The sequence below is a fragment of the Meles meles genome, chromosome 16 (genome assembly GCF_922984935.1).
Source record: "Meles meles chromosome 16, mMelMel3.1 paternal haplotype, whole genome shotgun sequence".
In the NCBI taxonomy this organism is placed as follows: Eukaryota; Metazoa; Chordata; class Mammalia; order Carnivora; family Mustelidae; genus Meles; species Meles meles.
In genome coordinates, this window is record NC_060081.1 from 79299139 (window position 1) to 79324536 (window position 25398).

Genomic DNA, 25398 nt, shown 5'->3' on the forward strand with positions numbered 1-25398 from the left:
TGGGTCAGAATCGCTGCTGGAATGAGTGAATCCAGCCATTTCCAGCCTCTGCAACCCTCTGCTTGGGGTCCGTCCACGAGGTAGGGACCAGCTCGCTGGCCAGTCTGCTTCTTGGCCGGGGAACTCCGGACCCTGCATTCACAGTCCGACCTGATGGCGTGCGAGGGCGGGACATGGGGACTTTCCCCGACGGGAGGATGTGGGGAGCGGCTGATGGCTGCTGAGTGCAAAGATACAGGGAAGCCGAGTCGGTGGCCGCCATGCACATGATGAAGTTCTGATTGCACAAAGCTCTGTGGTTCTTAGCCCTCGCTGTGTCTGTAGGGTTAGGAACACGACTTTGTGGCTTGTCCCACAGAGACGTTAGCTCCCCTGTCTCGTGAATACGGGCTGGCCCGTGGTTTGCTTTGGGCAGCTGAATGGGCTCAAACAGTGGGGTACCAGCCGGGAGGCCCCCGCGTCCGGAGGCCTTGTGTGGTTTTTGCTTTCTCTCAGAGCCTGCCCAGCTGCCGTTCGGGGACGCCTGGAGTAGCCCGTGCGGGATGAGAAACCCCACATGCAAGAGACCGGTTATCCAGCCAAGACCACGCCAGGCCCGCCGACAGCTCGCCGAGCCCACACACGTGAGAGAGCCCAGCCAAGATCAGCGGAGCTGTCCCCCGCCTGCAGCCGACCGTGAACGGAGAGATCCGCGGAGTCCGGAAGAGCCACGGGCTGATCCACGGGCCCCGGAACAGTGAGAAGCATTTATTATCGTGAACCACTGGCTTTGCGGCTGGCTATGCAGCAAAAACTGAAACAGCAGGCGGAGCAAGGCGGAAGACTTGACTTGCCCCCGATCGCGCGAAGGTCCAACGTAGACCCTGGCCCCAGGGGAACCAGTCCTCCAGGAACACAACCAGAGTCGGGGGTGGGGGGCTTGATTCAGTGACCTCAAAACCCTTTCCAGGAGAAATAAGCTTCATGTCACGACCGCACGTGGCCTAGGAAACCTGCAGTGGCCCTCACGTGGCAGACGGAGCCACACGAGAACGCTCAGGCAGATTCGTAGCTCGGACTCTGTTTCTTAGCGCCTCACGGGGCTCCTGGCTCGTGGCAAGGAACATGCTGGGCCGTAGTGAGGCGAGAGGAGCACAGCAGAGATCATGATCCCAAAAGCAGCCCTCACTCACTTCGTGGGGCACACGGCTGGGGTCCTCGTGGTTCTGGAAAGGCTTCGCGGGCCGGATACCAGTGCTCTTCCCGGACGCCGTTCTGCCACTAGGAACCAGGGCTCTACTTAGCCAAGGGAGGCCTGGCAGACTGGGGGGACCCGCGTTCTCTACAGGCCTTCCATGACCATCAGCTTTCCCATCATGACGCAGGCTGACACCACGCCGCCCCGTGAAGAGTCTGGAGATCCATGTTGCGGGAAGAGGGGAAGGCGGGCTCGGAAAGCGGTGGCACGGCGGTCGAGACCACGGACTTGAGGTCAGGTAGGGACCCGCCCCCCAGCAGCTGCCATGGGACTTTTCCAGACCTCTTGTCCTCCTCCTCATGGAAGGAAGACAGTACCACTGACAGGAGTGATGACCGGAGGCCACGCTGGACCTTTTCAACCCCAAACCGTCCTCCTCCCCGCATGCAGAGGAGTGACTGTTCCGTGACAGGCTCTTGATGAACAGTGGCTGAACCACTAGAAAAAATGGAGGAGCGGTTCACTCAACACCTACTACGTGCCTCGTGCGTTGCCTGCTGTGTCCGCCAGGGGTCTCCAGAGAAACAGAGCCCATAGCCTGTGTGTGGGTCTGTAGTCTATAGTTTTATCTGTGTGTGTGTTAGAGACAGATGGAGAGAGAGATTTTAAGGAATTGGCTCACGTGGTTGTGGGGGCTGGCAAGTCAGAAATGTGTAGGGCAGGTGGGGAAAAAGTAGGTAGGAGTTCTATGTTAGTCTTGAGGCAGAATCCCTTCTTCAAAAAAACCTGTTTTTTTCTTCTATCCTTCAACTGATGGGGTGAGGCCCACCCACACAGTTGAGGGTTATCTCCTTGACTTAAAGCCAACTGATTGTTAGCATTAATCACATCTGTAAGATGCCTTCTCGGTAACACCCAGTAGCAGTCACCTAACAGCGGGGTGCTGTGGCCTGGCCAAGGTGACCCGTAGAATGAGGGATGCCTTATCCTACATCTTCAGAGCCTGGCTGATAGGCCTGTGTTTGTGGGCCTGTGCTAGGCAGAATTCTAGCCTGGCCCCAAGGACACCCCTCTCTGTCATGGCGCCCTGGGTAGTCCCTTCCCTGGGGACAGAACGGGGTGTTGCCCCACGTTTGGTTTCCGTTGCCAGCACAGATGCGTTGCGGAGGGGAAGAAGGCTATCCACGGGCGGACCAGGAGCTGGCTAAAATAGAGCAGCTGGTGGGCCTGGCAAGTCTGTGGGCGATTCAAAGCCAGAGAAGGTTTGGACATGAGAGGGTGTCTGGTGCCGGCTTCGGGAGTGGAAGGGCTGTGCGGTCACCGTGGGAGGCCTCAGGAGCTGGGAGCGGCCCCGGGCCAGGAGTCCACAGAGAAATGGCTCAGTTAGTCAGGCGTCTGCCTTCGGCTCAGGTCATGGTCCCAGGGTCCTGGGATCAAGCCCTACGTCGGGCTCCCTGCTCGGCGGAGAGCCTGCTTCTCCCCCTCCTCCCCTCTCCTGCTCTCTATCTCTGTCTCTCTCAAATAAATAAAATCCTAAAAAAAATTAACTTCCAAGTAATGCCATCCTGGAGGGGAATGGTGTCCCCTCCTCCCCCTTCAAGACTGATGGGGATCCAATGTGTGGGGTCAGGGCTGGAGGGCGGCAGGTTCATGTGTGGTTTTAGGGGTGAGCCGTGCTACTGGTGCCCACGGTCAATGGCAAAACCCCAGCACCACAGCGAAGGCTCATGCCGTCGCCGCCCCCGTAGCAAACTAAGTCCAAGGCCCTGGGGCTCAGGGAGGGGCCCCATCCTCCTGCCCTCGAGGGCCAGGGAGGTGACCGCTGAGGCCTGCACTCTGACCTCGCCAGGCTTGCCTCCTGGTTCTCTGCCTCTCGGCCTGGCCGTCCGCGTCCAGGCCACCCGACCCTGGGGCCGAGCTATCACACGGGGCTGGGCTTTGCTGGCAGCACCAGGCCCGCCCCCCCCCCCCCCCCCCCGTATTTGTAGGGCCCGTGAGCTCTGAAGGGTTCACTAACAGCAACAGCAACCAAAAGCACATTTCATGACATGGAAAACGACACAAAATCCATGACCCAGTGTCCAGAGGTGAAGTGTCACCAGACACCGCTGCACCCGGTTGCTTACAGGTCATCCCCCCCCTCCGCCCCGGGGTCCTGCTGCGATGGCAGAGCCGAGTGGACGCTCACGAGGGTTGGCCTTTGACAGAGACAGGGTGCCGGCGTCTGCTGGAATTCTGGAATCTCTCCCTGCTGGTGGTAACATGACGGACGCGTCCCTCTCCGGAGTCCCCGTCACCTCTCCCACCCCGTCACCCGAGGGCTGACAGCTAAAGTCCGGGGCCTCCGAACCCGAGACAGCCTGCCCCAGTTTAAATCCAGCCCCGGTTCTCCTGGGCTCCTTCCACAGGCTGTCCCTCCTCTCGCCTCGGGGTCTTCGCTCATACTGTTCCCTGCGCCGGGATGCTCTTCCCCACAGCCCCACCGTTCCGCACGAACTGGGCCAGTGCCCTCTCCTCCTCAGATGCGGGCCAGAGAGTCAGCCGAGCCTCCTGGTCCCGACGAGGTGAGCGCCCCGTGTACGCTGCGGGGCTCCTGTTCCTCTTGCCTGGGGCGGCACGTCCTGATTCTGTAAACTTGTTACACTGCTGTCCGCTCCGGCTGCTGTCGCGGTCAGGGCTGAAGGGCAGGGACGGCTGCGGGCTCCTGGCAGAGCTCCAGGACGAGGTAGCTGACTGCATCAGCGTGTGGTGGCTGCTGGGTCAGAGGACTGTCAGCTGGGGGGCCTAGAGCAGGACGTCATTCTGTCCCCGACCTGGAGGCTGATGTTTAACATCGAGGTGGCAGCCGGACGTGCTCCCTGCAGAGGCTCTGGGGCGGGGGGGGACTTCCTGCCTCGTGGGACTTCTGGGGGGCCCTGGGTAGCCTGTAGCTCGTGTCCCTCCGGCCTCTGCCTCGGGGGCCCCCTGGCCCTCTCTGGCAGGGTCTGGCGCTTGCCATGGATTGAGGGTCCGTCCGGATAATGAAGGACAATGTCACCTGGAGCTCCTTAATTCTGCAAAGACCTTCTATCCAAACGGGTCACAATGACAGTTTCCAGGGATGAGGGTCTGATGTCTTCGGGGGCCACTATTCAGCATACTGCGGCTTCCTGGCTCAAAAGCTGTGGAGTCAGGGGTGCTCTGAAAAAAGACGACCTTCCTACTTTAGAACAGCTGTCGATTTCCACGGTTACGGTGAAGAAAGCACAGAGCGTCCCGTGCGCCCCATGCCCCGTGTCCCCTGTTAGCATCAGAACCCCCCGAAGCGGTCATGTCCACACCTTGTTCAGATTTTCTCAGCTGTCCCCTAGTGTCCTCTTCTGCTCTGGGGTCCCACCCAGGACTCCATGGGACATAGGGTGGTCACACCTCCCTATGCTCCTCTGGTCTGTGGCACTTTCTCAGACTTTCTTTGTCAGCTATTTTCTGGAACGTTCTTCAACTTGGGCTGGTCTGATGTTCTTCTCAGGGCTAGACTGGAGTGATGGGGGAGGGGAAAAGGGGCCCTTCTCGTCTCATCACATCAAAGGTCCACACCTCTCAACCTGACTGTTGATGTTGACTTTGATCCCCAGGGTGAGGCCATGTGCTTGTCGGGTTTTTCTACTGGGAAGTTCTGGTTTTTCTCTCCCTTCTCCACCATCTGCTCGGGAAGGAGGTCACCACTCACACCACACTTCAGGAGAGGTGACGTACCCTGCCCCCCAGATGCTGGAGGCCCATAAACCGCTCAGGATTCTTCTTCCTGGGTGGTCTGTCTCTTCTCCCGTTTGTTTGTTTGTTCAATCATCTCTGTAATTGGTGTGGCCTCATGGATATTTATTCCAGCCGTGGGTTATAACCCAATAATACTGTGTTTATTTAATCACTTGGATCGCTCCGGCGTGGACTATCTCTCGTGTCGCTTGGACACGGCCCCGTCATTGTGGCTGCCCGTCATCGCTGTCGCTTTTGTCATTGCCTTGCCGTCTGGTACTGTGAGATGCCCCGAGTTCCCCTCGTGCGTTCCCGGGCAGAATAAACCACTGGGTCCTTTTATTGGAGAGCGGCAATGCAGGCCGAGCTCCGGGCTGGGCACGCGCCTTGCTGCAGGGGTGGCTGCCTGGAGGCCGTGCCAGCCGACACCCGGGGATCGGTGCGTGTGGACCTGCGCGTACACACGCACGTACGAGCATTCTTGCACTCCACCACGTGCGTCTGTATAAAGCTCAGCGTGCGTGCTGACATCTCCCACCGTGTCACGCTGACCGCAGACCATGCCAGCCTCCTCCCCTGTGTGTCCAGCTCTCACAGCAAGGAAGCGGCTCTGGGGGCGGTGGAGGGGGTGTTGCTCAGCTTCCCCGTCTGTAAAACACGGGGCTTAGGAGAAGAGACCGTCTGTTCACCAGGGTGGATACCCGAGGACACCAAGTTCAAGCAAACACAGATAAGCGGTTGACTAAACCAGGTCTTACTATTTGTTTATTATTTTTTCGTTGGAATGTTACAGATTTTTCTTCGGGGTCTCCAAATGCACTCCGGGAGAATCTTTTACCTTTCCCGGGGATTCTGTTATCACGAAACAAATCTGTAAGGAGACCAAACCAGGACCGATGACATGAAAGTCTAAGGCGGCGTTCCTGGGGGCCAGGGCAGAGGGTCACCGGCTGTGTGGACGGCACAGCTCCCTTCTCGTCCCCCAAGCGTCTTCGCCCAAACAGGCCCTTTGTCAGGGGAGCCAGCGAAGCTTAGGGCCTGTGCTCCGGTGGGCCACCCAGGACACAACTCAGCCCGGCAGACGTCCATGAACCTGGGGAGACTCGGAGAGACGCAGCGTCAGCGCCGTCCACGGGTCTTTTCCAGAAATTCCCTGCACAGGCTGCCCTTTCAAGGGATGACCGCGCTGACCAAGTCACTGGGCTCGGTCATGGTTTCTCAGCTATTGGCGTCACGCTGAGCCAATCAAAGCAAATATTCATCACAAGAGTGGAAGCCAGAGCTGTCCAGTCCTCTCCCGCCATCCCCCCCTTTCCCCTGGCCCCGCGAACCCCCTTTTCGCCCTTACCTAGTGGCATTGGCGGACAGGCTCGTCGCGCTCAGATCCCCGGGGCCCGCCTCTGTCCCTGTTGGGACCTGAGCACCCCAGGACAGAGTGTCTTTCTCGTTCACCGTGTGGGCGACTGCGGTCGTGCCTCGGTCACCAGGATGCATGGGGACTGTGGTCATGTGGTTTCACCCCCCGAAGCTGCTGCACATCTGCACAGCAGAGCTGACAACGGGCCCAGGAGATTCCTGCCTCACCTCCCAGATGAGGACCCGCACGCTAGGGTTTGCTCCGCACGGCTGCATTTGCCGGCACGCCGCCCTTCTTTCCTCCGGTCCCTCTGTCCTACGGTCCCCGTGTACCCCTGCGGTATGGGTCTCTGTCCGAAGCCCTTCAGGGTAAGACAGATGGTTCTAGAAGGGCTTCGTTAATCACGGTCGGAAAAGGTAAGCAAATACCTGCATTTCGGTTCCGTCGGATTCAGAGTGGTGACGCAGGTGACGGGGGTGCCCGTTGCCCCCCAAGCAGGGGGCGGCAGGGGCAGAAGCACGTTGGGGTGGGGCTCGTGGGCTGGCCGCACGAGCGTGGACCAGCCTGCCCGCAGGAGACCCCCGTGCCCACCTTCGTGCGGGACACTGAATCTGAGGAATAGAAAACAGAAACGAGAGAGAGAAGACTATCTCAGCCTGAAGCCGTGACAGCATTTCATAAGCCCGGAGAGAGCTTGAACGGGCTCTAACAGACCACGGCAATGGCAGGGCTCGTCGGGACATCTGTCGTCGGAAGAGAGGCAGGTGCCACGCGCCTTTCTCTCCTAGGCGAGAGCTGTCTACCCGCCTGCGCCCTGACGTAGGTGCTCAATCGGCAAAGGAATTCGGGGCTGGAATCGCCAGAATAATCTCGGTGATCAGTCGTTCATTCCCAGGAGAAGACGGCAGGGCCGACGGGCTCTCGCGTGTCGGAGAGTTCTCCCTCCCCTCTCCAAGAGCACACCTCACTCTGCTCCTCCCACTGGATTCTGGATGGTTCTATCGCTCTTATCGGTGATGGTTCAGAGACTCGGGGGTCTCCTTGGGTCCCCCTGCACCTTTGCTTCTTGTGGAACTGGCCTCCTCTGAGAGCGTAGCTGGCCATTTCCCTAAAGGTCACCAGAGCTCGTTTTCCTTCTGTGTTCCGTGGCTGACCGCTTAGACCACCCCCACACCCTCTCCTCCTCGACGCAGGTGACCAACGCAGGTGACCAACGCCGGTGACATGGGTGGATGAACTGAGGACGTAAGGCCGCGGGCCCCGCGCTGCAGGACCCCAGCTCGGCCACCGCCCCCGGACGCCCCCGGACAGTGGGTCCCTGGACTCTACGAGCCTCAGTTTCTCGTCCCGCAACACACAGGACCACATGGCCTCTCCGCCCGAGCTGATAGGAGTGCTTTGGGTGGCGAGGATGCCCAGGGCAGGCAAGAGCTCAGGAAATGACTGTTTCTGATATGCTCGGTGCTATTATTATTAACAGTGCTTGTGGGGAAGGAGGGAGGGGGCCTCAGGGGATGCCCATTGTCATGGGCTTATCGCCCAGTGGCAGGGCCTCAGGGATGGCCCGGAGAGACCCACAGGGCCCTTTGCCAAGTGGCTCTCGGGAGTCAGGAAAGCAGAAGGGAAATGCTGCCTTGGCCTTTTTGGCCCTGGCTGGTCTCCCTGGCCCCACATGGCTCCTGTGGAAGCTGGGGCCAGGGACCAAGTGTCAGGGCGGGTTTCCTCTGCTCTGCTTTCCATTGTCTTCGGATGAGCGGAACACAGCTCCCCCCCGCCCCCTCCCCATCTCTCTCTCCCTCTCTCCCTCCCTCCCTCCGTCTGCTCTCAGGGACCAAGGCCCATGCGCTAAGGGACTTAGATGGTGATGGAACACTAGGACTTTTCTCGAGAAGTGGAGGTGACCCCCGCAAATGCCTCATAGGGTCCCCCCGCGGGCTGATGGCTGCTCTTGGGTTACAGTGTGGCCCTGCCTTGGAGCTTGGGAGGGGGTCCCCTCTGGCCACACCCCCAAGGTCACATCCTGGATATGGCTGGAGCTGGGGCCGAGGCCATCCGTGGTCTATTTCACGCTGACCAGACACGGGCAGGCATGTCCCCCGGCCAGACCTCGCAGGGAAGGAAGGAAGCTGGAGCCGAGCCCAGCCGTGCCAAGCCCTGGCTTCATGCACTCTGCAGCTCAGCACATCCTCGCCCCGTCCCAGGGGGAAGCGGGTGGTCAAGGGCATGGCTTTCAAGTTGGATGTGGCCATGTTCAACACCGGGCTCCACCACTTAGCTACGGTGGGCTGTGGACCATCCTGGACCTGCACGTGGGTAGCTTGGACGAGCGACAGAGAAGAAGTGCAGGCAGGGTTTAGGACACAGCCAGCCCCTGATGCTCCAAAGTGGCAGCTGCCCATTGCCGTTGCAGAAACAAGGCAATGGAGGCCACGGATTAAGGGGTAAAGAGAAGCCTGTGCGGGGCATGTGGGGGGAGAAAGGGAGTGGGCAACACTTCCTAGGTGGGGCTCACCCAGTGTTAGCAGAGAAGCATCAGAGACAGCGACAGAAAACAACACCAATATCCAGGCAGCTCCAGATTGCATGTTCCAGTCCCGAGAAGCTGGTAAAAATCCCCAGGCTCCTTGGCCGTCTTCCCTTGCCTTCAAACCGTACCTGATCATCTGTGCTGGGTGGTGTATGGTTCCTCTCCCAGCACCCATCATACTTGGGAAGCCTGCTTCTTTCCTGCTGGCTGGCAACATTGTTGAGCTGAGGTCTGTGCGGAGAGTCCCATGCAATGGGCTCATTGCCAGACCCCTAAACCCAGCATGGTGCCCAGCACTCAGCAGAAGCTTCATACAAATGGATGGATGGATGGATGGATGGATGGATGGATGGATGGATGGATGTGCAGATGGATGGACAGATGGATGGGTGGATGGATGGGTGGGTGGATGGATGGTTGTGTAGATGGATGGATGGATGGATAGATGGATGGATGGAAGTGTAGATGGATAGATGGGTGTGTAGATGGATGGATGGATGGGAGGATGATGGATGGGTGCCTGGATGGGTGGATGGACAGGTGGATGGATGGATGCATCAGGGCCACTCAGTCCTTCCTTCAAGGTCATGGGCTTTTTTAAGCAAAGGCCATGTTAGAGCCTCATGGAAACAGAATTTATAGGTTCACCTAGTGAACCTTTGTTGAGGGGACAAAACCCCACGTTGAAAGGGTACCTTTGTGACAATAGCAGGCTGAAGGAGGGGAGAAGGCAGCCCGGGGCGTTGGCAAGGCCTGGGATGTTCCTGTGGGATCAACACATGTCCGGGACCTAGGGCCAGCCAGGCTGAGAACGCTGCCTTGCCTATCCCCCACGGCATTTGCTGACTACTGAACTTGGATGTGAGTGTGTGGATTACTCAGGGCCCCAGAGGGGAAGGGGCTGTTTCAGGAACACAGAGGGATTCCACCTCATCTGCTGACTTCAGAGCTGATTGTGGAAGTTTGAAATTCAAACTGTTTTTTAAAAATAAATATAAAATAACATCTGTTCACAAACAGCGCGAAAACAAATTTATCACGCTGGAAGGAAATGCAGCGCAAAGGAAACCTTCAGCCCGAGGTTATACTTTGCAGATATGCTCACATGTGTGCGTGTATCTTGCGTTTTAGCCACTGCGGCGGGCCTGCCCATGTGCCGGGCGGCTCTGGCTGCTGCTTCTGGGGACCCACCGGGACACCTTTCTGTCTTCGCTCCGGATCGGTGGGGTGAGGCGTGGCTACCCGGGCCACTAGGTCAGACCCGCTCATAGTCTGCAGCCAGGAAACACTGGCCTTGGGTGAAGGAGCACAGGTTGACCTTGTGTGCGGTTCTCGTGGTGGGACACCCCTTCTTTTACTTTAGAACCCCCAGAGCTTGGGGCGCAGATGGCAGAAACAGATCCTCCCCCGGAAGTCTCACAGCTGAAAACCGTACGTGCTTCAGGACGGTTGACTCCTAGAAGTGCGGTCCCTAAGTCAGAGGGCACGAGGTCAGTGATCCTGATGGATGCTGTTTAGATGCTGACCTGACGGAGGAGATGCCTGGTCCTTGACTCTTGGCATGGCTTCTGTTTTTCCCCGAAGTCTTGTATATTCTTTCCATGCAACCCTCTCTCGGGGCCGGGAGGCACAGAGCCCAGGGAAGATGGGGGCTTCAAGAGGGAGCCTGGCGGGGCGGGATGGGCTGCTCTTCTGACGCCCGTGACTTTGTACAGTGGGGCTGCTGGAGGTACATATGTCAAGGACCCCTGCTCCGCATGGGCCGGGAGCCCCTTCGCAGCTCCTGAGTCCTGGGCCCTCTGGGGCTGTGGAGAGTCCTAGGAGCACTTGTCCGTGTCCTCAAGGAGACAGGTGGGATTATAGACCCGGGGGTCAAATGTCAAAAATCATCCACCCAACGCACACCTTCCAGCCACAGGGGTGCCCAAGTGCCCAGTGAAGTGAGCAGTGCTGAGGCTCCTTGTTCTAGGAAGGTCAAGGAAAGCGGGGACCGCCTTGGCGTGTGAGTGTATGAGATCCGGGACAGACGTCCAGCGGTCACGTGCGGGCAGGCACGCCCTCAGAATTGTCAGGGGATGTCCGGGGGGACCACTGCCCCTGACGCCCCCTCTTCCCTGAAGCGGTTTCGAATCCCAGAGGTGAGGCGGGCTGTTCAACGATGGAGAGGCAAACAGGGGCTCCCAGAGGCCCACGCAGCTTGTCACCTTCCCATAGGGAGCTCCCACCACGTCTACTCTTGGCTTTACCCAAAGTTTCTTTGCTCCTTTTCCCGTGGAATAAGAAACTTGCTACATCTCTGGAGCCAGAGGGCGGGGGTCTGAATCCTTCCCTGCCGACCCCCATCCTTGCACGAGCGGCTTCCCCTGGGTGTGCCTGTGGGGCTCCATGAAGAGGGGACAACGATGGGACAAGCCACAGCTTGTGCGGATGGCACTAGACAGGCCACCGCAGGCAGCTGCGGCCCCCCCGTCTGGATCCGGCCCGAGGCGAGGGCGCACCGGGGCTCTGGGGAGCCCAGCCCCCCACAGATAGGCTCAGTGCCGGGGCCGGACATCGAGCAGCCGTAGCCCAGGCTTGGCCTTGTGGCTCCTCCCCTGCGTCTGACCTTTGGATGCAGAGACGCATTCGCGGGGCACTGTGGATGGCGCGTGGGGTGTCAAGCTTTTAATTAATGCGCCGGACTGAATATATTCCGCCGAACCATTCTGCCTGGTCTATCCAATTACCCAGATTCATTATACGACTTGATTGCGTTTTCCATTACTCAGTGACTTTGCTAAATGTGCGGCCAGGCTGCCGACGGGCAGCCCAGCGCCAGTATTGATTAGAGGACACAGTTTATTACCCGGTGAAGGCGAGGCGCGGGCGCGTAAATCTCATGCTGGACGTGCTTGTCGACAGCGTCCAGGTGGGGGGACGGAATTTTATTTGGAGGAAGCCTTCGGGCCATCGACCCTCCTTCCAAACTTCCCCTGTGCCCTGCTTGTGTTTAATTGAATTGCTTTTCCTTTGCCAAGTCTCCGCGTAAATACAATCAGGGACTCCTCCTGCTCTAACGGCAGAAGTGGATGGAAGGTGTTTTTCACCTTCCCCGCGTTCCAGAATGACACAACGCCACGGGCTTGCCAAGCAGCATCTGGGGGCTCAGCCGCGGGAGGATGTGGAGCCTCTTTTACTCTCGCTGGCTTCAGGTCGGGTCCGATGGCTGAGTCACCCTCTCTCCCTTGTGTGGCGCTGGGGACAGGAGGTCTCGAACCCTTGGTGAGAGAGAGAAGCCATCGTCAAGGTCAGCTGGTGAACCCAGCGCCCCAGAACTTGCTTTTACAGTTGTGTTCGTCATCTCCAGGGGAGAGACCGTTCCCCACTCCGTAGTGTCAAGGGTGCGCCTTCCTCCTCCATTTCCCTCATTTCTGTCACCCCTTCAGACTTGGACCAGTCTGTTTTTTTGAGACGTGGGGACAACAGGGGACAATGGAGTAAAAGGGGGAAAAGACATAACGATCGGGCTGTTTCCTTCCACACCAAAGCTAATGAACACCAAGCACACGCCGGGCATTTTGCCTTTGCCATCTCTAGTCCTCTGTAACCGAGGAAGTGTTTGGGTTACTTTTTGCTTTTTATTTTTAGATAATTTTAGAGTCCCAGGAGAGTTGCAAACATAGTCTAGAGCATTCCTGTCAAACCCTCACCCAGCTTCCCCTCGTGCTCACGCTGGAGTGGATTTCATCGTCTCTGAGGAGAAAGCTGAGGCCCAGAGAGGTTAAGGAACCTGCACAAGGTCACACAGCAGTGGTGGGATTTGAACCCAGATCTGGCAGTCGCATCGCCTGCAACACCCCAGCTTCCTGTAGGGAAGGAGCAAGGCCTCATCCTGGAATCGCAGCATCAGGAGCAGCACTGGAAATCTCCACGAAGGGACCAGAAGGAAGCCAGAACCGCACTTCAGTCAGGAGGGACCCTGCCTTCCAAAGGTGCGGAGGAGCCATGACCTCCTGGGGGGAGCAGGGAAAACAGGACGACTCCGAGCTCCTCGCCCACCAGCAGCCCAGCCTCCCCTGTGCCCCCGCCGGTTCGGAGTCTCCTCGAGTCTGGTTCTGCAGGCCGCCTTCCAGCTGCCGCCCCAGAGCCCGTCAGCTCCCCGCACGGGTGACGGGTCTCGTGTCGACACGTTTGCTGGCAAATTCGATTGTGCAATTAGCAACGCTTAACCTTGAGAATAATGAGCCATCACCAAAGAAAAAAAAGTTTCTCGTTCGCCAAGCTCAACAGCCAGCCTTCCAGCAAACACCATTGGGGTGTTCCGGGCGCTCCTAATGAGCACGGAGCTGCGGCTGGTTTCAGTCCGCAGACGAACGGGTCAAAAACAAACCCCATTCATCAACACATCCTGCCGCTGGGCTCGGCGCGGGGTGCTCGGCGTTGGCTTCGCTCTCCGGGTCCTGTCCAAACCCCGGAGAAACAGGTGTCGCTGTGACCTTCAGAAAGCCAGTTCTACGTTTCGACAGGGTTATGGACGCGCGGGGACCTGCAGGAGTAGCACGGAGAGGCCCCACGCACCAGCTTCCCCCAAATGGTGACATCTCCCGGGATGCTGGTCCCACGTGTGTGTGCACATTATGTGTGTGTGCGTGGTGTGTGTGTTGCACACGTATAGGCGTGTTCTATGCTGTGAGAAGACCGGACTGTGGACAGGCTGAAGGGACTGGCCCCGCGGGACGCCGTGGTTAAGGGGCCAAGCTAAGACGCATCAAAGTCAGGTTCCCAAACCGCACCTGCCCGCCACCCCACCCCGTGAGGCTTTCCAGGGACCTCCCCCCGCCCCCACCCTCCCGACTGCGAACAGAACCGCCGAGGGAAGACGACTTACTTGTGGATGAACTTAGCCCTTGAAAAACTACACAGATCGTGTGTGGCCGATGGTTAAAATGTCTTCGTGCTAATTTATCTCCTTAAAGCTGTACACAAAGGACGAAGCTTTATTTAAAAAAAAAAAGCATATGGTGCAAAATCTCTTCCTGCCTGTGAGAGGCTCCTGATGCGATGGGACAGGTGGAGGGTTTACGTGCGTCTCTGGTGTGGTGGTGTGGACAGAAGCATGTGGCTGCCGATCTGGGACGGCCAGGGTGTGCGGACCGCGGCCAGGCCACGGGAAACCCAGCTTCCCACCGTGCGGGAGCGGCCCCCACAACAGGAGGGAAAGTGGTTGTTCGCATCCTAGGACGTCAAATTAATAGCAAATTGTGAAATGAATGCACGCTGGGGACTTGCCTTTGTTCTTGGCGCTGCTAGGGATTTAAGAGGTCATTGAGCTACGATAAATAATAATAATGTTAATAAACTCCTGTTTTGTACTGGGGAGATAGGGATTTTTTGGGGGGGAGGGCGGGGAGAGGTGGGGTGGGAGGTGTTTTAATGGCTCTGGGGAGGGAGCTTGAAATCATTTCCACCCAGCAGAGTAGGTGGAAACTTACTGCAAGTTAAATTAAAAAAAAAAAAAAATCAATAGCGTTTCAGGTGATTGTGAATTAGGGGTTATTTGCCGGGGCTTAAGGCGATTCAGGTTAAAGCCTGAAGATGATCGATGGGCAATTACCACCACAGAGGGGGGCGCACACCAGCTTGCTGCCGTCCTGGGGGCCGGCAGGGGTGGCGGGGGACGAGCCGGTGACTCGGACGGCACCCCTCCGACACCCAAAGCCTGCAGCGCGTGAGCACATGTCGAACCCGGAGAACCAGGGCTCGGATGCGTTAGGAAATCCGTTGGCCGGCTCCTCTGCCCCTCGAAGACCCCAGCCCACTGCCCTCTCCCCTTCCCGCCCCCACCCCCCAGGGAGGAAATGAGCCCGCTCCCCTTTCAGACCAGAGCAGACAAAGACAGACATGCGGACCCGAAGCTGCCTCCACGCCGATCAATCCTGGGGCTTTAATAACTACAATTTTCTGATTTGAAGGCAAAACCAAATAACCCAGAGGAGTAATTCAGGCCACATGCGGCCTTTTTCCCGAGAAGGAGCACAAATTGATTTTTCTTTTATAAGCCCAATTTTGTGCTGCTCATCGACCCCCTCATCACTTCTGAGCTCCCTTTCTTCCACTCTGCTCGAGGTACAATTAACAGAGGAGCAGAAAGTTTCTTGCTTCCTCATTCTCGCCTTTGTTGGCACGGTTTTGCTTCTGCGCTAAGGACACGCGGGGACGCCCGCAGCCCTGGCTGGCCTCGGGAATGTCGCTGACCTTTTGGGGTCTTGGTTTCCCCACTGCCACGGCCCGGGGGCTGGAGGCTGCCGAGTTGTCCCGCTTTGCCTGAACGCCGGACCCTACAGAAACAGCCACCCCTGCGTCGCCCAGGGCAGCAGACTCAGAATCTGCAGGGTTCAGTGCCTCTCCAGCCCCCGACTCTACTGTTCCCCAAAGAGGACTTGAGAGTATAAACCCAGCTCAGACTTCCTCAGGGACTCCCTTGAAGTGAAGCCAGTGTTGGGACCGTGACCACACTGTCCTCCATTCTCTGTCCCTGCCTGTCCCTGAGTCCCTCTGTTCCTCCTTACTCTGCAGAACCATCCTGGCCTTCTTTCAATTGGTGGTTCTCTCCTAGTTGGTTCCTGCCCCAGGACCTTTGCCCGTCCATTTCTTCTGCCAATACGCCCACAGCCAGCCCCATCGCATTCTTCCATCCTCGGCTCGGCTGTGCACTACACTTTCTCCCCGGCCCTTCCCAGGGTCCACAGCTTTGTTCCTTTTGTCCACCTGCTTGTGACGGTCCTGCCTGATGGGGACCAGCTCCTGCATCCCCTCGCCGCCATGCCCAGCCCCCTGGCCAGCAGGCAGGAGGTCTCCCGGAGCGCCCTTTGAGTGGGTGGTTGGACGTGGCTTGTGATCAGCTGAGTCTGGGGGTGCTGGAGCGGAGCCAGATGCTCATGAAGGGCCTTTTGCTGCTGTGACATTTTACGAGTCTGGGTTCGTCTCTCTCAAGCTCCTCATTTTATACGTGAGGAAGCAGAGGTCCGGCGGGGTTGGTGACAATGGGAGGGTTCTTCTTACAGCGATTAGTGGGGCCCTCGGCTGGCCCCCCTCCATTCCGGGAGTGCCACGGGATGGCGCGGGCTCTGAAAAGAAGAGAGTTGGGGGCAGGGGCTTCTGAGGCCAGGGACAGGACCACCGGCCTTGGTGGGGACCATGCCCCTGAAGGGAGGAGCTGAACTCGGTGCGGGGAGCCTGGCCTCTCCAGCTGGGGCCAAGCAGGTCCCGAGAGAGAAGGGATCTGAGCAGAGCGGCTCGTCTGTGGCCAAGAGCTTCCCAGGCTCTTAGATGCGCCCCCAGCTCAGCTCTGCGTGTTTGGAATATTCTGGGGCACTCTGCCCCTCCCCTGGGGGCCCCGGTCAGGAGGGCTCCTCGCAAGATTTGGAACGCAACCCAGCCAAGCCCCTCGCGCCCAAGGCTGTGGTTAGGACAGGACGACTTGTGGCGTGTTCACCGGGCCCCGGAGGTGACCCCTCTTCCCTCCTCTCCCCACCGCTCAGCTCCTGAGCATGGGGCAGAGGAGGATGCCAGCAGGGGGGTGGGGGACACACGATTCGTGCTCTTGTTTTCCTGCTCTGGAAGGTTCTCCAGCTGTCTGGCTGTGGAAGGGACAGCCGGCTGGGGCCCCCACTCAGGGTCCAGGGGTGCTTTCTGGGACCAGCCAGCCAACTGCGAGCTCAGCCCTCGTCCCCAAGCGGGGACAGGCTCAGGCCACCGGGGGTTGGGGGGAGCTGTGCTGTTGCTGTGCGGGGACCGCCATCCACACCGCTGGGGCCAGGAAAGCGCTGGCAAGGCCCAGCTGGGACAGAAGCCTGCTGGCCCCCCGTTAGTCGTTATGGAAACTCTCTACCCCAAGAGGTCATTCAGCTGCAAGTGCAAACAGTTTCCCAAAAGGTTTTAGCAAAATTCAGGGGTGACAGGCATGATGGTATGATTAGGGGACAGTGGGACGTGGCCGGCCCCGGGGCCGGTGAGGGCGGCGGCCACCTGTGCACCCGGCACCCCAGCCCAGCACTCGCAGCCCCCACCCTCCCCCAGCGTACGGGGCTCTGGACCAGAGAGAGTCAGAAGGCAGCACACGGGCTTCCCCTGGGCTCGCTGAGCACGCCCTTCCCGCCGGGGGGGATACCGAAAACATCGCCGAATGAGGGGCTCCGTGGGATGACAATAATCAAATAAACACAGCTGTGTGCTCGTAATGCACCGTCCAGCAGTGGCGCTTCAGGCTATTTAACGACTTCATTCACGATCAAGTGGGTTCACTTCGTCACTAAGAGTAACGCAGAATACCGTTATGTCCCAGGCCATCTCAGCTTTGTTTGGTTTTAAATATTTTATTTACTTGACAGAAAGAAACCACAACTCGGCAGAGAGGCAGGCAGAGAGAGAGGAGGAAGCAGGCCCCCCGCGGAGCAGAGAGCCCGATGCGGGGCTCGATCCAGGACTCTGGGATCATGACCTGAGCCGAAGGCAGAGGCTTTAACCACCGAGCCACCCAGGCACCCCGCCATCTCAGTTTTGAGACCTATAATGCTTTTTTCTTTTTTCTATTTTTTAAAGATTTATTGATTTAAAAGCGAGCATGCAAGCGGGGGGGGGTGGGGAGCAGAGGGAGCGGGAGAGAAACTCAAGCAGATGTCACGTTGAGCAGTGAGGAGCCCAGGGCAGGGCTGACTCCCGGATCCTGAGATCGGGCCCCGAGGCAAAAGCAAGAGTCGGACGCTTACTGACCGCACCCCGCAGATGCCCCTAATTCTAGTAAAAACCCCACAAGGCAGGCAATGTTATCAACCCCGTTTTATGGATGGGCCAAGCGTGATGCTTCCTAATGTCCTTTCATTGCATTAAAAACGTGACCGGGACACAGTGCCAAGCAGGACCTCAGAGTTCCCAGAAAGCAGCCTCTCTTTCTTTTTTTTTTTTAAAACTTTTTTTTAAAATATTTTATTTATTTGACAGAGAGAGATCACAAGTAGATAGAGAGGCAGGCAGAGAGAGAGAGAGAGGGAAGCAGGCTCCCTGCTGAGCAGAGAGCCCGATGCGGGACTCGATCCCAGGACCCTGAGATCATGACCTGAGCTGAAGGCAGTGGCTTAACCCACTGAGCCACCCAGGCGCCCCCAGCCTCTCTTTCTTTCACCGAACATTCGTTCAACAAGTATTTACTGAGCCCCTCCTGTGTGTTTCCTATTGCTCTAGATAGCGGTGGCGGGGAGGGGCAGGCCAGCTTTCCCCTGAGATCGGTGCCACTCCCCCTCCAGAGCCCATCCCTCGTTTCCCCCGAGAAGCTCTCCTGAACGTGCGGGACGCAGCCGGGGCCGCCTGGGGGTGCGCAGAGGCTCTGGACCTCCCTGGCATTTCGCGGCACCTGCTTGTTCCGCCTCCATCTCTCCCTCCAGAGCTGGGAAGCCCTTGCAGGCCGAGCCTACGTCTTCTGTCTCTGTGTTTCCCAGGCACGAAATAGGCAAGTCATGGACTATCTGCTGGATTTTATCACTAAGAAAGAAGCTCCAGGAGGGTTGGGTGTGTGCTGGTCACCGCCGCAGCCCCTCACGCACTGTCTGGTTCGTGATGGGTGCCAAGTGCGAGTTTATCGGATGGATGACCGGACAGAAGCAGGGATGGGGGGTGCGCGGACGGTTTCACGGGTCGGGGATGGTCGGCTGTCAGGTGGATGGAAGCATGGAAGGAAGGGCGCACGGACAGACAGACAGGCGGATAGACGTCGGACAGTTCAGAGGAGGAGTGGACGAAGGTCCAGGTAGTTGACTGTATGGATAAACAAAATGCTCGTTAACAGGATAAAGGTTTAGGTGATCAAACTGTCGGTTAGAAAAGTCAGCACGATGAACAGAATGCTTCCCACAGGCTTGTTTCCTGACACAGAGAGAGAGACGGACCAGGCTGGCAGTAGGAAGGAGAGGGCCCCCACCACCCCACCTGCATCCGGCTCACTGACATGGTCGTGCTGGGGTTCAGTCCCCATGTGGAGAAGCCCCAGCATGGAGAAAGTCCCCTGTCCCAGTTCCCCTCCCAGGACGCTGAGCCCTTGCCTCCTGTGCATGCAGACCGCCTGGATTTCCTGGGCTAGCTGGGGAGAGACCGGTTCTCGGAGCTGCGAAACCCGACAGGAACCCGACGGGCGTTATCCCGAGACCTCACCTCCTAAGCTTGCTTGGCCAAAACAAGCCACTTTGTTTAATCTCCAGGGCTCTTTCCTGGCTCTTTCCCAGGGAAGGGCTCCTGCAACGTGGCCCTTTGCACAGGCCCAGGGTCCACGGGTCCCTCTGCCTGCACCCCGATGGTGTGGGTCTGTCCCGTTTTTAGGAAGGGAAAACAGATTGTGAGGAAGGGACAGAGCACCGAGAGTCGAGCAGCCCTGTGGCCTCGAGGACGGACTGGCCTTGCCCTCGTGGGGCAGGCCTGGAGAGCCACCCTCTTCCACGTGTCCTCGGCAGCACTCACCCTTGGCCTCTGCCTGGGAGGGGCTGCTCGGCGTTGGCAGGGGTGGCCTGGCAGGGGTGCTCTTGTCCCACAAGGTCAGGGTGGGGCAGTCAGAGCCTCTCCCTGTACAAACACGCCCGTGGACTGGCTAAACCTGCCAGGGGGACAGGGATTCAGAGGGGGGATGGGACGAGTGTCTGGGACTTCTGCTGGCCGTGTGGCGCGTGGAGGGCACGTTTTCATTCATTCATCATTCACTGGACACAGGTCTGTGGAGCGCGGGCCTGGGCTCCGGGCCTCCCCACTCTCTGAGGGGAGCTCCCCGCGTGCGCACGGGGCCCACGTCACCAGTCAGCCCGCCTCTGACCTCACTCCCTCCGGTCCCCTCACACCCCTCGCTGCGGCCACTCTGACCTTCCGGCTCTTCCTCTCCTCCCCCCACGGGCCCTCTCTCTCCACCCCTGCACTATGCTCTGAGCACTTAAGACACATTCCCCATTGGCTTCAACTCTCCCTCCGCCCCGGGGTCTGGGATGAGTGAGGATGGTGGCTTTGCCTTGCCCCGGGCTGAGTCACTGGTGCCGGCCCTTGGTAGTTGTCGAGGGAGTGAGGGGACGAGCGCAGAGGACAGCGCCAAGGGCTCTGCGAGGAGAGGAGGGCAAAGGCCTTCCTGGGGGAGGGACACTTGTCGGTGGAGCTGGGAGGGGTTCCCTCGGGACCTGGCGTTTAAATGGATCCTGAGTGATGAGCCCCAGCCAGCCTTCCTGGGGCTGAGCAGGGATCTTCCCAGCCGCACGTGGGCCTCACCGATGGCCTGATGCCAAGGCCAGGACCATATACTCAACAGAAGTGCATTCGTAAGTTCACCAAGGGTCAAGTACTGAATATTCATTCCTTTTACCGCAGGAGCTCAAACGTGGAGTTACCCAGATGCTGGGATGAAGGAGCTGCGGTTCATCCGCGGGACAGGACCGCGCTCAGGCCGGCCGTCGCCACCCACAGCTCCCGCCGCGGCCATCCGGCAGACATGGTAAGTGAAAGCTGTCAGACTGATGTGGTCCAATGGTTCCACTCAAGGAATTCGCAGAACAGGGAATGCGAACCGGTGTGTGGGGTCAGGATGCAGCTGCCCGTCATACGGGGCCGATGACTGGAGTGGGGACAAGTGCTTCTGAGATCTCTGTCATTAGGTTTTGTGACGTGGGGCTGGTGACATGGGGCTGTGCAGCGTGAGACCCGTGGAGCCAGATGTCGGGAAAGAGTTTCAAGAGGAAAACCCCCACTTCTGGTTACTCTGAGAGGCAGAGCCGTTGTCCTCCGGGGTGGGAGCTGGGCTGCTCCTGCCCCGTGTCCCCCAGCACCCCAAACCAGGGCAAGCCGTCTGCCTTCATGGGGCTGTCTCACCCCTGGGCTAGCCCCCTCTTCTCTGCCCCCCTGCCCCCACCTACGACCGGCCACCCTGTCTTCTAGCCAGGTCTGTCAGCAGGGCTCCTGACCAAGCCCGTGGCCACCAGCACTAAGCTTCGGAGCCCGGAGAGAAGGAAGCGGGGTCGGGGGAGCCCCAGAGCTCCAGACACCTGCTTTCTGCTTTCCCTGCACATTGCAGATTGGAGACCCCGTGTAGACAGGGAAGAAATTCAAATGGAAGTTACTGAGGAAATCATTCTGGGCCCCCGGGAGCTCCCCAGGCTAATTTCTGAGCAAGAAGTAGCCTGTGTTCAGCCCTGGGCAAATGTGGGAGGGGAGAGCCCATGAAGCCACCCTGGCCCGAGACTCAGGAAATCCTAATCAGGCGTCCCCCCGCCCTCCCCCCCACACCTAGCAGGTGCTTCCTGCTCCAGCCCCGAGGGGCACCCCGGAAGAATGTGGCACACGTTCTTCACAGTCAGTTTCCGTTTCATCGCTGATATTAACTCTCCTGTTCAGTGTCAGGAATTTGCATGGTAAGGACTTTCTGGAGTGTTCTTCCAGCGTGGGGAGGGGTGGAGAGAGCAGCTGGCTGCCTCCTGCTCACGGCTCACCAGGTCCGGCCTCATGATAGCCTCTCCCTTGGGGTCCTGCTATGCATTTTAATGTAGTTTTGTATGTAGGGTTGGCATTGTGGAAAAAGAGCATCATTTTTAATTTATAATATCCGGAATCCAATTTACTCACCCGATCCCTTAATGCGGTTGGCTGCTTGAAGAACACGCTCCCGTCATTCCTCTGTGGGGCCAGCAGCTCCAGCCCGGAGGGGCGGCCGAGGCAGGCCTGCTCCGAGGGATGGCCGAGGCCGCGCTGGTCCAAGCTGGGTGGGGGCTGGTGGGAAGGGCGAAGCTCTGAGGCCTGGCTGGGCTTGCAGTTTCCCGTTCGGAGGGCAGTTCTACTCAGCGGCACCAGGGTCCCCAAGCATATGGATTTTTTTTTTAAGTACAAGGAAAGAGGGCATTTGGGGGGCTCAGTCAGCAAAGTGTCTGACTCTTGGTGTCGGCTCAGGTCATGATCTCGGGGTCTTGGGACCCAGCTCTGCGTCCGGCTCTGTGCTCAGCATGGAGTCTGCTTGTCTCTCTCCCTCCCTTCCTCTTTCCCCTGCTCATGTGCGCTCTCTCTCAAATAAAGAAAATCTTAAAAAATAGATAAATGACCAAGAAAGAAAAATAATGAACAATGCATCCCCAGGAGCCCAGCGTGGGTCCCACCCTTGCCTGTGCAGACCGGCCCGCCCAGCTGGGGCGCGTCTGCTGTCTCGGTTTGTCGAGCCAGGTGTCCTCGGCGGCCCTCCTCGGGGACGGCTGTCAGCCCCTGAACTTTAGAACCTGAGCGCCTGCTGGAAGCTTCCTGCTGAGGGTCAGGACCCGAGGAGCGATTCCAGAATCACCGCCTGCCCCTGCCCAGCCACTCCCCCCCGGCATCACCCCAGGCGACCGCTGGGAGCGCTACTCGAGTGACAGATATTTTACTGTGGCCTGCTTAGTCCGGTGACACACCTTCTTGTTTGGTTCTGGGTGGGGGGAGGAGACCGTTGATAGACTGATGAAGGCAAAATGACTTTGCAGGTGAGCAGAACCCCACGCCCCCATCACCCTCCGGGGCGCTGCCTTCACCCAAATGCTAATGATTGTTCTTTTGCATTGACTTATGGGAGCCCTCCCCGGTGCGTGTGCGCCGCACGGCCTGTTTGACATTTCATCGTCCTGCCCCGCCAGCCTGGGATCCAGGCCCAGCAAGCCTGCGTCCGGGGCCGACGCTAACCGTTATTTAGAGCTTGATCTTGAGCACACACAGCATGCTCACGCACAGCGCCCTTAATTGACGGAGCAAAAATCTAATCAGGGAGAGTGTACGCCCCAGGAGTCTCATAAAACAGATCGCCAGTGGGGTACGAGCCAATCAATCCATCAGTCCTGAGTACCCGGCCTCCTTTCCCCCCCGCCCCGGTCACTCGGCCCAAGCTACGTGCTTGAAGTACTCACACGGAGGGCCCCATGTCCGAAGATCTGGGAATCTCGAAGGGGTTCTGAGACCCACTCACTTTGAATGGTGAGCGGTCCAAGACGCTGGACAGGCCCAGCCAGTGTGGAGGGTAGGGGGGCAACGAGAAAGTCTGAGCACTACTCTGGGCACGAAGGGCCATCTGCAGAGCTGGAGGGAGTGAGCCAGAGAGCGATGAGGGAGAAGGTGACAGGGGAGGGACTCCACCCATGAGCCCCAGAGTTCTTGCCCAAGTATCTAGAACCTTGCCTTTCTTTCCCATGGGAGCGAGCTCTGACCCCCGTCTCCCTGAGCTTTTGAGAGTTTCTACTAAGGCAAGGGTTGGATGGGGGAGGAGTTACTTCTTTGGAATTGTCAGGAAGGAGGAGACTGCACCCAGAGTTGGGGCAGCTGGAGGGGGGAAGAAGCCGAAACGAGTGGCCAGGTGGGGGCCAGACGCAACAGCTCTGCGGAGACGCCGGCATCTGGAGGCCCTGCCCCAGCACGGCGGCTGCGTGAGCAAGACAGTGTCTGCCGTTGCCCAACGGCTGCTCCCAACCTGCGACTACCAGGCGAGCTCTGGGGTACCTCTCTCTCCACAAACAAAATTCCTCCCCTGAGAACACAGACCTTCCTTGGCCTTGATGGATTGCTCCAACGGGAATTCCAAGGCCGGGAAGTGGCATGCATAACTTTCTCCTTATTAGGCAGTTAAACACCCAGAAGTATGGAACAGAGCAGTTCCATACACATCGGCCACATCGGCCAAGTAGCCGTAAGTCATTCTCAGCGTTCTTGGTGCGGCCAAGTGCTTACGGGACACACTTCTCATGTGTGAACGTTCGGAAACGGGAGGACCCCTCCAAGGGCGTGTTTGCCTGCGGAGTCAGGACAGTCTAAGGTTTAAGAGGCACCGTTGGAGAAGCCGGCTAGATCTGGCCTTGGGAAATGTGCAGTCGTGTCTCCCCCCACCCCCCACATTTTGAGCTCATTTGAGGTGTATTTACACTTAGGAAAATGCTCGGATTTTGAGGGTACAGCTCCCTGACTCCTAGTGGGTATGCGCCCATGGAACCAGCTTCCCTATCCCACCATGGGCAGCTTCCTTCACCCCAGAAAGTTCCTTTCTCTCGTTCCATCTCAACCTCCCTCCCCTCCATCTCAACCCTGGTGACCCAGAGGCAGTGGGTGTTCTAGTCTCTAGTACCATCGGTGAGTTTCGCCTGTTCTTGAGCTTCGTGTACGTGGGATAACACAGGTGTCCGCCTTGGCATCCGGCTGCTTCCATGAAGCATCATGCTTGCGGACTCATCTGTGTCGTTGCGAGTATCAGCAACGTGTTATCTTTCCCTCGCACGAATGCCCGTGTTGTTTGGAGATCGCTCGGTCTGCTCACCACTCTCCTATTGGTAGGCACGTGGGTTACTTCCCGTTCTGGGCTGATAGGAATGAAGCGGCTCCGAACGCGGTTGTGCGTTTGTCTCACTCCTCCCGGGTAAGTTCACAGGAGTGGAATTGCTGTGTCATGGGATCCCGCTGCGTGAAACTTTACCAGGAACTGTCAGAATTTCCAAAGTGCTTGTGCCATTTTCCGCCACCGTCTGCGGTTTCTTCCTGCGCGTTCCGTATCCCTGCCAGTGTTGAGCCGGTCGTGAGGCAGAAAGGGAGGAACACTGGGACACGGCAGACAAGGGAGGGGTGTGGAAGGGAGGTCCCTGAAGAGCTTGGGGGGGGCGGCAGAGGGGAGTGGGAGGCCCCTGGGGGTACAGGCGGGGTCATGCACCAGGCAGGACTGAATGTGGGGTCCAAACGAGATCGCATGGGACACCTGGGCTGTCTGGGAGCGCTCATGTGCAGGCAGAGAAGGTTGCCCCTGCCCTTCCAAAGGCAGCTGCCAACGCCAAGCCTCCACGTGCTCCCTGTGTACCTGTATCCCGTCTGGGCAGGCTCTCACGATCAGGGTTGCCCCCATTCCGCAGATGAGGAAACCAAGTCTCAGGCCGTAACAGTACGGAGTGGGGAGCCGGCCCTGCAGCCCGGCCCGGCTGGTTTAAGGCTGTGATGACCTTGCTGGGTTAGGCTGCATCGACAGGCACGTGAGCCCACCGGCGTGTGGGAGAAAGGCGCACGCGTGATCACAGCCCAGACAGCAAAAGCAGAACAAAGGAAAATCAGTCTCTGTCCTCTTCTGGCTCTCCAGCGACCTCCTCCGAAACGAGAGGTAACGCTTCCCCGGGTCTCCTTGCAGGGATGTTGGACTCCTGCAGACGCCACACGTATTTACGGGTAATGACCCTCTTTTCACTTTCTATGCAAAGAGCCGGGTCTCGCGCGCACTTTCCATGCTTTGCTTTCCTCCAGTAGCAGCTGTTGGCGAGACAACGTCACACCTTGCAGAGCGTTGGATGGCTCGCGTGGGGGTGAGCTGCCCCATCCGGACCCCAGCACCTCCTCCGCACTTCGGCGGGTGCAGGACAAGGTCTATGGGACGGAGTCCTAGAAAGGGAGTTGCCAGACCACAGGGCATGTCCCTGTTGATCCCCACGGACACTGCCAGCGGCTCTTGAGAAGTCACGACCTCGGAGGGTGTCAGGTGCTCCCACGCCAGGCAGAGCGGGATGTTGCCAAAATCGGTTGATCAGACCTGACGAAGACCTCGTTTGCTTTGTTCTGACCACGAGTGAGGCT

At 58.4% G+C, this 25398-nt stretch overlaps 1 protein-coding gene across 2 annotated transcripts in view; it reads left to right on the top strand.

Moving 5' to 3' along the window:
* Positions 1-25398, top strand: part of EDN3 (endothelin 3) — a 71829-nt gene that overhangs the window by 37540 nt on the left and 8891 nt on the right. For both annotated transcript variants that reach the window (XR_006815267.1, XM_045980317.1), the window contains one exon: positions 20167-20290. Coding sequence is in view for 1 of the 2 variants with exons in the window: in XM_045980317.1 (XP_045836273.1) it covers positions 20167-20290 (124 nt within the window). In the remaining variant the exon portion in view is untranslated. The remainder of the gene's footprint in view (positions 1-20166; positions 20291-25398) is intronic.